Source organism: Schistocerca piceifrons, chromosome 3 (assembly GCF_021461385.2).
Source record: "Schistocerca piceifrons isolate TAMUIC-IGC-003096 chromosome 3, iqSchPice1.1, whole genome shotgun sequence".
Classification (NCBI taxonomy): Eukaryota; Metazoa; Arthropoda; class Insecta; order Orthoptera; family Acrididae; genus Schistocerca; species Schistocerca piceifrons.
In genome coordinates, this window is record NC_060140.1 from 842,689,644 (window position 1) to 842,706,990 (window position 17,347).

The window sequence follows — 17,347 nt, forward strand, 5'->3', positions numbered from 1 at the left end:
GGTTAAAAATACACTTTCTCCCGGGTGGAAACATAGTTTTTCCCTGTTAATTGACTGTATATTTTCTCTCGGAACTGTATAACTGATCAATCCTTTGAATGGCTATGGTTTTATACATGGGCGTAGAATTTCCCGGCGCTTTAGAAAACGAAACACCTTTTGGAAAGATGTTTGATGTGCAGTAACATGTACACTGCATATTTTCGTATTACGAAAGTATAAATTCGAATTGCACCAAACACCGCATGTTACTTTCCGAAGCATTGACATTGAGATTGCGATGCCTATTTGTAAGCCAGTCATAGCTCATGTCATGTGATCTCGTCAGCCAATGGCAGCGGATATTTAGAGCTTCGGACACGTGGTGTAGTCAGCCAATAGCAACATCACTGTTAAGTAGTGCGGACACACAAACAGGGAAAGTTAATGGTTTAAATTAATATATATAATGTTACTACAAGAAAAACAAAGCTTTCACATATAATATTGGTCACTAAGGCCAATACGCTGCAAGAGAAGCTACGCTTTCACATACAATGTTGGTCTTTTATGCATGTATTACATTTTAAGATATATCACACAAATGTGCCAGTAATTTTTTTAATAACGACATAAAAGTGTGATCTTCTGGTCTATAAATTCTTCTAAGTGGCTCGTCATCAAACAGCTGATTTTTAAATGAGTCCCAGATTCCCAGTGAAGTAGGCATCGACCTGATATTAAGCTTTTCAATGTGGTTTCGGGATGTAAATTTCCTTGGGTACCAGTACTTTGTTATCTCATGTCTGGTTCTTTGTAATGGCATAATGCCATACATGCTAGAAGATGAAAACATACACTTGAAATGCACCGAACAGTTGAAACTAGCCATAGTTTGAAATTAAACCCTTTGTTCAAATATATTGACTGCCGCAGCGGAAAAGATTAATAAAAGAAAATTTTTCCAGCAAACCGATAAAAATAACTTCGTTGTTCTGCATGGCAATTAATGCCTGACTGTCGGAAAGGTGGAAATAAAATAAAATCTGAAACTAATAACGTATTTTAGTCTTCCGTTATTATGTGAATGTATTTTAATTCACATGATAGCTTCTGGCCAAAGAAAGCAATTTTGTTTTCATTTGATGTGAGAGCAGTAGACAGAGGAAACTGCAAAATCACTAAATGTAAACACGGGTCACATGGAGATTACCAGCTTCCCTATTATAACTCAAACTGCTCTGCGCATCAGACCCGTATCTACGATATTTCCGAACCGGGGCAATAGTAGATGGTGGCGTCCCTCGAGCGTTTGAGATAGGACGTTTAAAAAAATCGGATTTTCAAAAATACATTCATTTTATAGCGAAAATCTCTCTGAAGACTGTGATACATAAAACATACGTGTCCGAGGAATTGTAAGACATGTTATCTGATCGTAAGTGTGCCAAAGTGCAGTGCCACACCTCTTCACACAGCATTCTTCTATCACACGTCACTGTATTTCGGTCTGTGGAATTGAAACGTGTATATTTTATACTGGATGCCATCAAACTATATTCAGGACAGCAGAAATTAAAATGTCCTATGGTGCCTCTCCTGCTTCCAGTTGGCCGGTTTGACATCCTGCCCCTCTTTTTTCTTTCTTTCTTTCTTTCTTTCTTCAGAAAATTTGCGCTCTTTATTCCCTATTAGCTAACAACTTGCTGCTTTGTGTGCCATAAAATTAAGTATAGGATACATAAAGCCAGTAAAGAGAAGAGACAAGCAAGATAGTACACATTTCTTCAATCCTTAGCTCCTAGAATTTTTTTCTCTCTAATCTTGCTACAGCTTTACATGGCGTGCTTTCCTTTCTGCGAAAGGATCTTTTACCTCATCAAAGTTCGTCACACGTTTTGCTACTTGAAAAATCGAAATGTCGTCGTCTAATACTGAAAAAGCTGAATCACAAGTAGGCTCAAGACTGGTGTGGTTTCTAGACCTGATTACCTATATTTTGTCAGAGTATGCAAGATAAAACAAAATAGGCCTTTATAATACCGCAGCAATTGTAACACACACACCAAATAAACGAGACTTTTGGCAGAAATGGCCATTTTTATAACACGGCAGATTATAATTCACTAAGTACCAATACCAAATGCCTATTAGGCCTACTACAAGCAAAAAGCTTTACGTTAGGAAATAGTTTTACACTTCATTCATACACTCTGGTTTCTCATGCACGAGATCGAAAAGTAGTAGTGCGAAATTTTTATAGAAATTTGGAATCTTCTTATTCTTCCATAATTTGTGTGATTTCCCCGTTTCTTCTCCTTCCTCGTTGTAACAAACAATGCTGTCATCACCAATTCTGTATCTATTCCTGACAATGTCAAAAGTTATTCGCCGGTTAACTTCACTAACTCTGCCAGAATAACCAGTTAGGTTATCCCGCGATTATTCTCCGGTTAGGCATTGTTACATGTTCATACAACGCGTTTTCCGTGCTACTTCCAGAATAGACCTTAAAGCGACTGCTAGCCGGAGACCGTACAACTGGCCCTTGCTAGTATAGCAGCGATCTGGCCAAAAATTTCACTTTCTTGGATACACCGAGAAGATAATACGTAATCTTTATTACCAGTTATTCCTGTTAGTCGTTTATTCGCACTCTGGTAATCTGAATCTATGGATTTCGCTGGTAATCTTAACAACGCTCATCATTCGCAAATCCTATCAACCACATAATCAGACAGTGGTTGACTTTCTTTCGTTCGGCTATACTCTGCCCATCTAGCCCCTTTTGTCTGCAGGAAAGTTTATTTCTAGATGTGATGAGGATTCCACTGACAGAGACATCACGTACACTATGCACGCATTCAGAAATCAACTTAGAATGTGTTCAACAATGTTCAAAAACCGACAGGGACACGTTTAAAAGTCATACGAACAATCGATAGACCAACTTGCACTGGATGCTAGGCGCTTTGTGAAACAAGTTTTATACGAATCTGACCCCGACCCCCCCCCCCCCCCTGCACTCCTAGATCCAGGGCTGCTGCGCAATCTGGCAGCTTGAGCCCGCCAGTAAAATTTTCTAGCTGCTTTTATATTGTGACTGCTTACACAGCCAACGGCCACGTTTCTGTAGCCAGAAACGGAAGAGGATACTACTCAACTGCGCATACGTATGATCCCACTTGTAACTGCTAAAACAAATCTAATGTTAACAGTTGTGGCGTCATGCTCCTCGGAGGCAATTTGTTGTTACGAAGCACTGCATGGTCTTCCTAAAGTCTTTGACACGTTTTGCTGTTGGCAGACAACTGTACGAGCACTGTGTTTTGTTGCTGTATTGGCGCATTTCCTTTGCAATTTAAGTTTTATTTTAGTTTTTTCTCTCGTTCACGTTTTATGGCTGCAGTATTATTCTGCAGTAGCAGGATACAGTAATATCCTTTGTTAGAGTATTTGTTCTTACCAGTCAAAATTACAAAAATTTAACTGAGAACAAAAACAATCAAAAATTCCCGGGTTTTTCCCGGTTTTCTCCCGGATGAAAAAATTTCCGGGTTTTTCCCAGATCTCCCGGGTCGCAGACACCCTGTTAAAGTATGGTCAGCCTCATGCGCTTTCTACTGCAGCAAAATCAACAGCTTACCAGGACTGCCTCTATTTTCTGTGTTGAACTTATTATCGATGAGAGCAGACTTCAGGATCTGCAACCTGTGTTTTAGTCTTCTCTACAGTGCTGCTGGCAACATGTAGAATTTTCTGCTTTTGATATAGCTTCTGAGTATTATTAGCTGATTTCTGTTTCTATGGCATATTGCAAATGATGGGGGTGGGGGAGGGGGGGGGGGGGGGACACGACCCACATTCACGGTTCACAGACAGACAGACAAGGAGAGAAAGATCTATGGATTGTTGTGCAATATGTGTGGTTTGCTGACCAGCTCCTCTTTCCCCTCGTCCTTGCATCTTGCGAGTAGCAAGCAAGAGATCGGGCCATTGTTATGAGATTAAAGTGCATCAGACAAAAATTATGTGAAAACTGTAACAGAAAATAATGTAGTGCACAGAACTACGTATGCTTACACTTATTTGGTTCAGATGCAAATAAGATATGGAATATGTAACTTGGGGATCAAATTTTAATTCGTAAAATTCAGTTAAGTGAGAAATTTTTTTGATATAATTCAGCAGGAACCGAACAGAAAGCACCGGTTAATCGATTTTTTGGTTTATTCAATTTCAAAGAAATGAAAGTACTGTATCCTCCAAATGCAAACAGGTTACCACCCCTTTTCTATTGACCCACTTAAGAAAGTATTATGCACATCAACAACAAAAATCTAAGTCCTTTTCGAGATAAGAGTTGATTTACCTGGTCCTGATCTGTCATTATCATCAGCTTTCCATATCTCAGTGTCTTTAGATCATTTACAGATTCATACTTCTTCTTGTACTGAAGGCCAACAATACGAATTATGTTGTTTATTTCTGCATTATCCATTATCTGTCAAAATACAAATTACACAGCACTTAAAACATTTCATTATTACAATAAATACTGCATACATACTCAAAAATTGTGTGTGTGAGGCAAATATTAACAGATAATGTGAAAATCACGCTATCAGAAATTGGAGCTTCACAACTAAATGCGTAAATAGCAGGGACATAAAAGAATATTTAAGACACACATTTCTGTGTTGGAGTTATAGGCAGAAAACTTTGTTCGACCAAATAGAGTAAAGTAACAATTATTTGCACAGTTATGCAAACAATATTCTAACAAGTGCCAATAACTGTAAGTGTAAGTTAAACGAAGTGCCAACTATTAACATCATCCATTACAATGATGTGTAATAACAACTGACATTTCTCTACAATTATTAAATAGAATTTTACATGTGGCCTGTCCTAAAGAAGACCAAAGCAACATTATAGTGAACAGAAAACTAACAAATATGTCAAGTACTTTTCATCCACTAAGCAAGTCCACTGATTTCAATAATAAATATTAGTTTTATTCCAAATGTTAGATACATGGGACATCCATAAGCTCACCTGTTTGTGGGAAGCTTCACGAACGTTCAACAGCTTGCCTCTCAATGGGAAAACACCATATTTATCTCTTCCAATTACACCAAGACCAGACACAGCCAATGACTTGGCTGAGTCTCCCTCAGTAAGAATAAGAGTACAGTCCAGAGAGTGTTGTGTCCCCGCATGGTTTGCATCTTCTAGCTTCGGAATCCCTGTATTGAAATGATATGTAACTTTTATCATAACATCAAACAATTGAAAACACAGGATGGAAGAACAATAATATTATGAAAAGGATAGACTGCTGACAGTCACAACAAAATAGCTCTCATACATTTGAGGTTTCGGCCAAAAAAGCTTCCTGTAAAGGGGGGGGGGGAGGGGGAGGGAGGGGAGAGAGAGAGAGAGAGAGCGAGAGAGAGAGAGAGAGAGAGAGAGAGAGAGCACACACACATGCACAAACCACTGTCTACGGCCACTGAGACCAGACTGCATACACTAACTGTGCTTCATGGGAGAGACAATCTGTGGGTGATGAGGATATGCGGGAGGCTGGAACGAATAGCCAGGTAGAGGTGGGGCTAGGTGTAGTACAGCTTGTGGGACCATGCAGGGATATGGTGAAGACAGGGTAAGGCGTCCAAGTGCAGTCAGGTTTCTTCTTCTTCTTCCTCCTCTCTCTCTCTCTCTCTTTATGGGTTGGGGGAATGGAAAAGGAGAGAAGGGAGGGGAAAAGTCTAGTGAGTGTGTTGGATTGTAATAGAAGGCATTCTAGTGCTGGAATGGGAACAAGGAAGAGGGGACCTATATTGCACAGGCTGTGAAGCAGTCACTGAAGTGAAGCATGTTGTGTTAGGCAGTACTTTCAGTAACTGTCTCTTGGCCACAGCTTGGCAGTAAAGTAAAGCATTCTTTTTGTGGTGCCTGTCTGTGACTTCAGCGTATCCTCCATATGGTGATTAGCAAGCTTTCGTTTTCATAATATTACTGTTATTTCATCATAACACTGTAGTTAAAGCGAAAAAACAGCAATAATTCATACAGCCAATGTGCTAAGCTTTCAATCAAAAATTCATCATATGCTTCTGCCGAGCTGTAATTAGCTTTAGGACTCAGACAGAAAAGGGCTATTGCATACCTGCCAACTTTTGAGAAAGGCTATCATGCATGACAAAATAATCTAACAATTTTCAACATACCCTGGCTTAATGAAAATAATAATTCTTCTGGGCTACAAAATACAATAATTCATGCTTTAAACGGGATACTACAATGAAATCACATCTACTTACAGCATAGGACAATGATTTGTAGATGAACATAACAACCAAGAAGAAATTCATGTTAAACAGCAGCAGGTGTGGTGACTATTGGTTTGGAGCATACACATTACTTCCTTGATAAATTAAGCAGATATGTGATAACTGAAAAAGGCTTTGCACAACAAAACTTTTTTAGTGTAACATAGGCAAAAACTAATATTATAAACACTACAAATCACATGTTAGTTCGACTTGAAAGTCAATGTTTTAGCTTCTCTAGCTTCCTACAAAGGATATTGAGAAAGTGTTTGGTCTTAACAGAGACCAGAACTCCTGGTCTTCAAAACAGGAAGACTCTGGAGGTTGACTGGACATGGATGATCAGAACTCTGTTCCATTTTTCTTTACAAGGCTGAAAACACATTCACATTCTGCACTGCTATGGGGTACAGTGAGAATAAAGAGCATTGCTCTAGAAATTCTGTTATACTTAAGAAGTCTATCAGCTCCACAAATTCTTGATATTTGTGCCCAACAGGACTCACTCACAGCATTTTGGTGTGCATCTAAAGTGTCACCTACCTGAAGAGCTATGAACAGCCTCTGAAGCTCATTCACCACCTCATCTGTAGTTTCATTCTCTTCTTTGCAAAATATGATGGTGCATCTTCAATTTTGTCTAACCTAGCAACTTGAGTATGCTTTAACGCATTAATCCTTAAGTGTAAACTTGATGATGTAGTCACGGGCAGTACAAAAGTAGTTTCCCACTGATGAAAAGAAAAGGGATCTATCTGTATCCTGGGGAGCACTCACTATGTCTGAATGTCAATAACTAACTCATCATAACTTCTTTGATTTTCATAGCTTCTTTGATTCATAACTTCTTTGATTTTGAATCAAGTTTTACTCAACTTCAAGCAATGTGGAGCTTTTGACAATTTTGGGCTTAACAAACTGCTTTAGCAAAGCCATTAGAAGTTCTAATGAAAAAACTTGTGGGGAAGAAGGTTGAAGGGCAACATTCAATTTATCAAATACAGGAATAGTCACAAGAAGGAAAGTGCGAAAGGCCTTGCTGAAGTTGATGACAGGAACATAAACAATTTTTCCTTATGTGATGTAGCATCACTCTTACCTTTTAGGATGGGCTTGTCACATTTGGAAGATTATGCTATCGTCTTAGGGGCATGTGTAGTAGCAGAATCAAGAATTCTCTTCTTCTGATACTCTTTGTTCAACTCTAGGTATTCTGAAAGATGTCAAGCTTGTGGAGGTGTTTAATAACATTACTTCCTCCTTTGGAGAGAGAGAGAGAGAGAGAGAGAGAGAGAGAGAGAGAGAGAGAGGGGGGGGGGGAGGGAGGGGGGGGGGGGGAAGAAGTGGATGCCACTGGTCCACTAGTCTGACCAAACATCTGCCTAAACATAACCACCCAGTACAAACTAGTTTCAGGATTTTCTCTGTCTCTTTATTGCACAAATTCTGAAATTTCTGAAGGCATTCTTTTCTTTTGACACTCTTCTCTAGAAAATAAAATATATCAACAACAATCTCATCCACTTCAAGTGGTAATCTACCAGCATCTTTTTCAGCAGCTAGATTAACAGGATGGCAAATGCAACCTACGATGGCAATACAGGGGTTTAACTTCCTTCAGAACTACCGAAACCCCATTTTTGTGTCCTATCATAACAGGTTCATTGTTGGAGCAGAAAGCCACGCAGTTTTCAACTGGTATGTTATGACAATTCAGCTGTGATAACATCAGATTATCTACATTTTGCTCTGTCGAGTCCCAGTTTAATAATGGGATGGATAGCACAGTGCTCTCTACTTTTCCTCATAAGAAAATGTTCGAGAACAAATATCTCAATAAGTACTGAATAATCAAAAGGAACCTGGATCACTGAATGTCACACATAATTATAACAAACACTCAAGGCAGTCAAACATTTCATAGAAACACATCAAAGCACACAGCATCCAAATGACGACGCCAATCTCGTGAACAAAGAATATGCACATGGTAAACCAATTATTTGCTAGACCATATGTGCAACAGGGGCTGAGCAGATACCTGTTTATATTGATATGCTGTCAAAAGTTAGTGTCGATGTGAAGTATGTTAAAAGTGTTCCTTTTAAGTTGTTCTTGCAATACAGAGTCCAGAATAACAGCAATGAGTGGTACGCTAACAGATGGAAGGAAGCACACCTCATATGTGGTTCTTCACAAGGAAAACAATACCAAATAACAAACTGCCTGCAGGACTTGTCTTTATATGACTAGAAAAGAGATGGATACCGAATGACCCAATACTAGATTGGCTGAAAGTTGTTTGCAACAGAATACCAGGCTCTTGTAAACAGAAGGAAAATGTTGGTACTGCACTCTTTCAGGGGGGACACAACCCAGAAAGTTAAGGATCTGATAAAGAGCAACACAGTTCTAGTAGTGTGTCCTGGAAGCATGACCTCCCAATTTTAAGAAATGGATGTAATTGGGAATAGAACTTTAAGGTTCACCTACAACAGTGTTACAATGAGTGGCTTCTTCAGAGACTATGCCTTCACTCCAAGAGTGAAGTTAAAGAAACCCTCAATACCCTTGCTGGGCCAGTGGATCCTTACTGTCTGGAGCATAATACCTAGTGAATCTATTATGAAAGGATTCAAGAAGAGCTATGTATCCAGTACTATGGATGGCTCTGACAACACATTATTGGAGGAGTGCCAGGAAAGAAGAAATGCCAGTAGGCTTACAAATGAAGGTATTGAGACCAGCGGTGGCAGCAGCAACGGTGGTGGTAGTGGTGGGGTGGTGGTGGTGGGGTGGTGGTGGCGGCGGCTTTGAAACAAACACAGGTGTATTGGAAAGGGTTGTCTGACCCCAATCCTGTTCTAGAATAAACTATAAGAACTTGGAGTGAAAAACTGAATGAATATAATATTTCAAAGTTGGGAAGAAGAAACGAAAATTTTGGAGTAAACTGTCTTGTATTTGCAGATGACTTTGCTACACTTTTTGAAAATGTAACACCTGTTAGATTGCAAAGTAATCTTTACGAAGAAATAGCCTGTAGGAATAGCATAAGAATTTCTGCAAGAAAAAAATTAACAAACATTATAACTGAATACCCGTAAAATACAAAATGCTTCTCTAAAAATAAAAAAATTGGCATATCTCTGGTATTAAACCATAATTTACAATTTAGATAGATTAGAAATACTAAAAAGATCATTCTTATGGTTATAATAGAGGGAAACATTCCACGTAGGAAAAATATATCAAAAAACAAAGATGTAGCGACTTACCAAATGAAAGTGCTGGCAGGTCGACAGACACACAAACATACACACAAAATTCAAGCTTTCGCAACAAATTGTTGCCTCATCAGGAAAGAGGGAAGGAGAGGGAAAGACGAAAGGATGTGGGTTTTAAGGAAGAGGGGTAAGGAGTCATTCCAATCCCGGGAGCGGAAAGACTTACCTTAGGGGGAAAAAAGGACGGGTATACACTCGCATACACACACATATCCATCCACACATATACAGACACAAGCAGACATTAAATATGTCTGCTTGTGTCTGTATATGTGTATATATGTATATACAGACACAAGCAGACATCTGCTTGTGTGTGTGTGTGTGTGTGTGTGTGTGCGCGCGCGCGCGCGCGCGCGCGCGAGCGTGAGTGTATACCCGTCCTTTTTCCCCCCTAAGGTAAGTCTTTCCGCTCCCGGGATTGGAATGACTCCTTACCCTCTCCCTTAAAACCCACATCCTTTCGTCTTTCCCTCTCCTTCCCTCATTCCTGATGAGGCAACAGTTTGTTGCGAAAGCTTGAATTTTGTGTGTATGTTTGTGTTTGTTTGTGTGTCTGTCGACCTGCCAGCACTTTCATTTGGTAAGTCACTACATCTTTGTTTTTTGATATAAAAAGATAATTCATTAGAAAAACATTACAATGCTAATATAAAAAATTCACCGAATCTCCACCAGATGTTAGTGCTATCGCAATGTGGCTCCCACATGATGATAATCTTTTACGAGTAAACACACTGGTGCTCTGGGTACAGATATGTGGTGCTGACATCTCCCTGCTGTTACCATACAGTGATTTGTAAAGGTAGAAAAGAATCTTCTTTGTAGGGCACTTTTATCTTACCCAATTTTTGTTTAATGTTGACTTATCTACATTTAAGCCTGTAACTTCTGAAAATGACAAATTAATCTACTGAAACATTAAAGTATATTCACTAAAATTTTTGTGCAACTGGCAACTGATATTTATCTTCATTAAAAGAACAAGTTGAACCCATGAAGTAATAAAGGATTTAGAAAAAAATAACAAAAGTTGAGGAAACGACTGACATAAGTGTTTAGGGAAAAGTACTGAATGCGGAACGATACCAAGGTAGGAGGGGATTGGAAGAAAAACATAGTGAACAGATGAAAGAATACTGGAAGAAATGGGAAGAACAACAAATAAGGAATTTAAGTTGGCACACAGTACTTAGCTCTCTCGGGTGGGTGGGGCAGTTGGGGGCAGGAGGTAGGTACTGTAAAGAAAATAACCGAAGATGATAATTAGATTTTACTGTCTAACAACAACTCTGACTGGAATGTTTACTTTTGCAAAAACGTCAACTTTTTTTCCAAAATGGTCTTTTCTAATGTTTGTTCTTCTAGGTCTATTCAACCCTTGCAATAATAGCAACACTTTCTTCATAACTTGCATTACCACCCAAGAAAACGTTTAAAAAATACTTAATTTGTTACTGTTGACTTATACCAACAACACACTTTTTACAAAGGCAGTGATGTCTTAGAAGAGTTCAGAACATGAAAACAATCTTATATAGAACTTTTAGCAACATCGGGTCATTTTCAGTGACATCTACAATTAAGCAAACTTTGTTAACCATTGTTGACTGTTGCTCACGGCATACTTTTTAAAGAAATGATGATGGGTCAGTGAAGTCCTGAACCTGAAAATATTGAATACGATGTTCACTGGGGAAAGTGACATCTGCTACTGAGACTTCCTCTTTGGTTAAGTTTAATTGAAATATTTATGGAATGAGGTAGAAGAATTCATTACAAACAAATATTTTCAAACGATGGGCACGAAGCTGTGGTGTCTTCCTCCTCTCTTCACTACACACACTGCAAGCAGAGAAACTGAACTGGCTGTATCGCAAGGCATGAAAAAGGATCCCACTTAGTAAGCCTAGGTGACACAAACTCACTGTGTATTGCCATCCATTACTTTTTCCAGATGTTTACAGTAAAAGTAATTTTATCTTCTGACAATGCATGTAAAGTATTAGCATTATTGGATGGTAGAATAATAAAATGGTGAGCATCAATCCATTGACTTTAAGTTCACTGAATGGAAACTTTTTTTCTGTTAATATTGTAAACTAAAGGAGTAAAGTAAATAAAGTTTAATTAATAGAAATAGCTGATGACATACATCATCAGTACAAACCAAACAGAAACTAGGTATCACAATTAAAAAATAATTAAGGTACAAAAAATAAATACCTGTAAGTCTTGACTGTTTCTTTTTGCTGCAAGCTTTTGTCAATAGTGTATCAGCTTTTGCTTTGGCCCACATCAGAATAGACTCCACTATACCTGATTTAGTCACCTAAGTCAAAGTAGAAGACAGAATGAATCAACACCGAATTTCAAAATTTGCCAACTATGAAATTCAAGATCTGTCAAAACTACCTTTGTTGACGTCTATTAATATTACTCACACTGTTAATGAATTTCTCTGAAAGTGGACATTTTGATCCGAAACTTTTTGCTTGCAAAGTCATATTTTCCTTTGTCTGTGAGTCAAATGTTGGATTCACAATAAGACAATTTACAAAGAGCCACATGTGGTTTTTCACTTGGAACGGTTTGATTTGAATACCATTTTTATTCTTTTTCTTCAATGTCTCAATTAACTGCTTTACTATCATATCAGATACATGGTCTACATGTCTACCACCCTGAAAACAGATATCACTTGAAATTAATACAAAGAAACAGCTTCACATTACTAAAATTCTATGGGGCATTATGAAGTGGTCTTCTGGTATTTATTGGATAACCTAATTTAATCTCTGTCTGCAGACATGGGGAGGGAAGGAGGGGACGGGCAGTTGGGGAGAAGTCACAGCTCCAATGTCAGTCCTGAGCAAACAGCGGATCAATAACAACCTGGAGAATTTCAGTGGTTTTAATCTTCCTGGAAATTTACATTTTCATAATACAGCTCTTCAGGTTTCAACATTTTTCCAATTTTTGTTATTGTTACACAGTGAAAACAAAAGGTCAAGACAGTGACTCAAGCAAACTTCATTTACAAATGTGATAACATGGTTTTTGATAAAAATCACCACTTTCTGTAATGTAATTTAAACTTTTTGGTAAAAACACCAGTGTCTTACATACATCACACAGCAGGAGGGGGAGGGGGGGGGGAGGGGGGAATTGTATTTTTAATAATAATAATAATAATAATAATAATAATAATAATAATAATAATAATAATAATTTGCCATAGTGACAGAGCAACTGCAAGTGATAAGACTACAGGCACGTGGCAGTTTCCACCAGTACATCAACACAACACAGCTACATCCAAACGTATATATACAACTACAGAAATCTGTAATTATTGATACATGTTCAATTACCCAAAAGTTCCTAAATGCAATGTAACATATACCGTACAGTTAAAAGCAAGTCGTGCTTGATCAAGGTCCACGTCACTTTCCATTCTTAACCAGACGTAACGTCTGAGAAAGGAAAGAGATGATAATAATAATAAATAGTGACACCAAAAGAGAAAGTCACTCAGTAAGGCAAAGTGATAACTTCCTGTGGCAGGCAGCACTGTTGTTTTTCTATCTGAGGAGCACGGAGGGAAGTAGCAACAGGGCACACCCCTGTGTTCTTATAAATGGAGCACTGCAATTCTACACCACAAATTTGTAGAGCGTGTGAAAAACCCGTCAACATTAATGCTAAAAATTCCCTGTTTTTACATTTCTTCCTAGTAAGATTTACTCAACTCTACATTCTAACTCGTCTACTGACATTTGATGTGATTAAACGACGAACGGTTCGCACTTTGGGTGATGGCAGAGTTAAGGGAATATTTTACGCCGTTGTGGAGAGGGGAGATGTGAGAGGGGAAGTGCTGACATAATCCACTATTGGCCTTGCCAACCAAACTTGCAACGTTTTGCTTCACCATGCAATAATGATGGGTTGAGAACGCTTCACACTACTTTTTGCAGGAAATGACAAATTCATAACATGGTGGCACTGTGAAGATGACCAGGAACAAGGCTATCAATTTGTTGGTCACTATAGCATCAAGTTTATGTTTATGGATGTGTTCGTGACAGGAGAATCTCAGTTGTTACATGAAGTACTTAGGGGAATATGTGGCTGTGTGACATGCGAAATGTTTGTGACATTCCTGCGAATGAAACAAGCAGCGATAAAATTCGTATTGTTCCTTGTAAATACTTCGCTGTTTACTTCCAAACATGTGGCGATTTCCGAGTGTCTTAGGGAGGACTATGAATGTTATTGCTCATCGTTTCACTTGCAGCAATTTAAGCTGTCCATTCACACTCCTGCCTAACCACACACTCGGAAATTGCCACACGTTCGAAATAAACAGCGAAGTATGTATGACAAGGAACAATATGAATTTTATCACTGTTCTTTTCACTTGCATGAATGTAAGCTGTCCTATTAGGTTTCTGTCTGACCACACACTTGGGAATCACCACACAGAAATATTGGCACGCAGCGAGTTGCAAACCAAACCTATAACTTCAAAGTCAGCTAATCAAGATGTTATCCACTATGCTACAGCCTACTCATCTGAATTTTGTATTGTACATTAGTTATCATACAATCTCTTGAAGCCTTACACTGTTGACACTTTATTAATTGACATTTAATGATAAGTGTGACATACCCGTGATATACTGTCAAATGCACTTTTGCTTCGAAATGGTATGCTGGGCACATATGTCGCACCCTACGAAGGAAATGAATAACCAAAATGTACACAGTTCACACGGGTGTTCTCAGGCACTCGCAAAAGTTGATAGTCAAAGCCCACTAGTGATGTTACAACTGCAAAAAGTAGTGGGAAGCTGCATTCACACTGCCACTGGAAACATGGTCTTTGGAAACATTATTTGTTTATCACATCTGTTTCCGACTGTTTCTTGTCTTTCTGTCCACACTGGCAGTAAACATTTCTCACTGGATTTGCATTGTCTGCAATGCTATTTGTTGCATTGTTTTCATGTTGTCTGCCACGTCACGTCTAGAGACGACGAAACTGTAGTATGTGCTGCATGCATTATTAATACTCAATACACAGTGAAAGACATCATCATCATTAATTTTTTATTTATTTATTTATTGTGACTTGAGACCTAAAGGCCATAAGCATCTCTCAGTGTTTCATAAGTTTACAGAATAAGGTTGCATTTATCACAGAATTTCATAACTGGTTTTAAAACTACGATATTTATTTTGATGGAGAGTTTGTACAGTAGTTGTAATGGCTGATAAAATCGGATTAGTAGTCGTAAGAAACCAATTTGTTGGTTTGCATACAGTCGTCATCTTTGGTGAGCGGAAACATACAATAGAACAACTGGTGGGTAAAAAAACTTGCTACTTATGGGAATGAATATGGAAGACAGCTCAGGTTTCTGTAAATTTACTTGTATATCATGTAACAATCTTGAATTTCTAGCAAATATGGTTTCACGATTTCTTTATCTCACATTTTGAAGCAAGTTACAACAAAACGACCTTATTTTGTTTTCCACACTGTCTTTCTCAGTATCTACCAAATGTAACAGCAGTTTTCTGCAGCGCACCTTGTTTTATTGCTGTTCTTGTACTGCTTGGTACAATAACAACGAAACAGCAGTCCGCTGCCTCATCCACTGCAATTCGCCCCCCCCCCCCCCCCCTCCAGAAAAGCTTAACACAGCAAGAGAAAACAAAACACCAACCAACTCTATACAATAGACGACATAATGCGACACAAACACACACTTGCGCCGAGCAGTGGAGGACACGCAGTATAGGTGGCCTGAACATTGTTTCCCTTGATCTGTACAAACACTGCTACTGTTATCATTTGATGTTTCCAAAGGGTGTCCACATCAAGTAGCCAGAAACATGTTTCAAGCTTAGTATGTCCACGGCTTGAGGTCTACTCAATCCAATTAAACTGCCATTGGTTAAAAAATGAAAACATACACCCCCCACATGTTAGATTCCAAAGCTGTTCACCGTACTTCACAGTTCTTGGTTTAATTCACCATGTTAACCAATTATTGCTTTTTTTCTGGGTCAAAACAATGGAAAGATATCTCAATGGATGTTTTGATGTATAATTTGTAGTCGTAGCATGTCAGGAAATAGCTCAATTACCTTGTTCTCACACACCAATTTCAATTTTTTGATGAATTTATACTTGCTGTTACTCATCTTATTTTTTTTAAGAGCTGATGAAATTCATTACAACAAATTATTGTATAAAACATTGTATTGTACATTTAATTTCCTTCACTTATACAGATTTTATGCAACTGGTAGGATTAAAAATTATACTCATATATGCAAATTACATATGTTTTTGCTCGTATTTTGGGGCTGTAACGTTTCATTGATACTACACTTTTTTTCAATTTTACGGTTTTTAAGTCTGGATGCAAGAAAGTGTAAAATAAGGGTTTTATTGTATACCTAGTCAAGTCACAATGTTAGTTCCTGCTACGGTCGAATACACTTCACCTTGTTGAGAAATACATTGTTGTAATTAGTAAAAGATATTTAGTGTGGTACAATTCTTCATATCTACAACACAAAACACGATGTATAATTGTATACTGATGCAAACCTACCAAACACAGGACAGAATTTAAAATAAATAAATAAATAAAGCCACCTGGTAGAGCAAGGCAATGTGGGCAGTCTTGCTTGTAACTTACCTTTGTTGTAGCAATGCTATTTACAAATGAAACTTGCTGAATCCTTTATCTGAAATAGTTAGTGCAACTTCCCATCGGTCATTTACTTGCTCATACACTATTTTTAAGGGATTGCCAGTTTCATCATCCTTATTTTTAATGTACAGCTCCACATAATCCTTGAAGTTCTTTACCTGTGTTTAAAGAAAATAGTTTTTAAGTATGTGTATCTACTGGAATAGGAACACAAAAACTACAAAAGATATACATACAGGCAAACGTTTCCGTTTAGCATCACTTTACACCTCTTGTAGATGCAGCAACATCATATGCCTCCTTGACATTAGAGCAACAATATCCTTATCAAGTGCCTTCCATTTTGAATTTGGCAAGATCAGGAGAAAATATCACCTTTGTATAATCTTCTCCAGTAAAATCCTTTATTTTAGGCTCAGATGTCTTGCTCATGTTATTTGCCCATGTCTGTAAATTTAAATACGGCACATTAAAGATAATTATTATGCAGAAGTAGTGGGCATGTGGGGGGAGGGGCGGACAACAAAATTGACATTGATTTTAAAGAGGAATTTCAGTGCATCTAACATTGGTAACACAAAATACAGCTTACACGAAAATCAAGTACATTTGACCTGATTCAATCACTGTAGGCATTTAAGTATATATATATATATATATATATATATATATATATATATATATATATATATATATAAATAGAGGGAAATATTCACGTGGGAAAAATATATCTAAAAAGAAAGATGATGAACTTACCAAACAAAAGCGCTGGCAGGTCGACAGACACACAAACAAACACAAACATACACACAAAATTCTAGCCCTCGCAACCAATGGTTGCCTCGTCAGGAAAGAGGGAAGGAGAAGGAAAGACAAAAGGATATGGGTTTTAAGGGAGAGGGTAAGGAGTCATTCCAATCCCGGGAGCGGAAAGACTTACCTTAGGGGGAAAAAAGGACAGGTATACACTCGCACACACACACATATCCATCCACACATACACAGACAC

The 17,347-nt window shown here is 38.1% G+C and overlaps 1 protein-coding gene across 1 annotated transcript in view; it reads right to left on the reverse strand.

Annotated features, from left to right (window-relative positions):
* LOC124789783 (DNA topoisomerase 2-alpha-like) overlaps window positions 1–17,347 on the reverse strand; it is a 195,246-nt gene that overhangs the window by 134,580 nt on the left and 43,319 nt on the right. Inside the window, 10 exon segments of the mRNA XM_047257251.1 lie at window positions 4,352–4,483; window positions 5,038–5,228; window positions 11,831–11,936; window positions 12,049–12,288; window positions 16,324–16,361; window positions 16,364–16,496; window positions 16,575–16,599; window positions 16,601–16,634; window positions 16,637–16,673; window positions 16,675–16,785. Of these exon segments, the coding sequence (XP_047113207.1) occupies window positions 4,352–4,483; window positions 5,038–5,228; window positions 11,831–11,936; window positions 12,049–12,288; window positions 16,324–16,361; window positions 16,364–16,496; window positions 16,575–16,599; window positions 16,601–16,634; window positions 16,637–16,673; window positions 16,675–16,785 (1,047 nt within the window).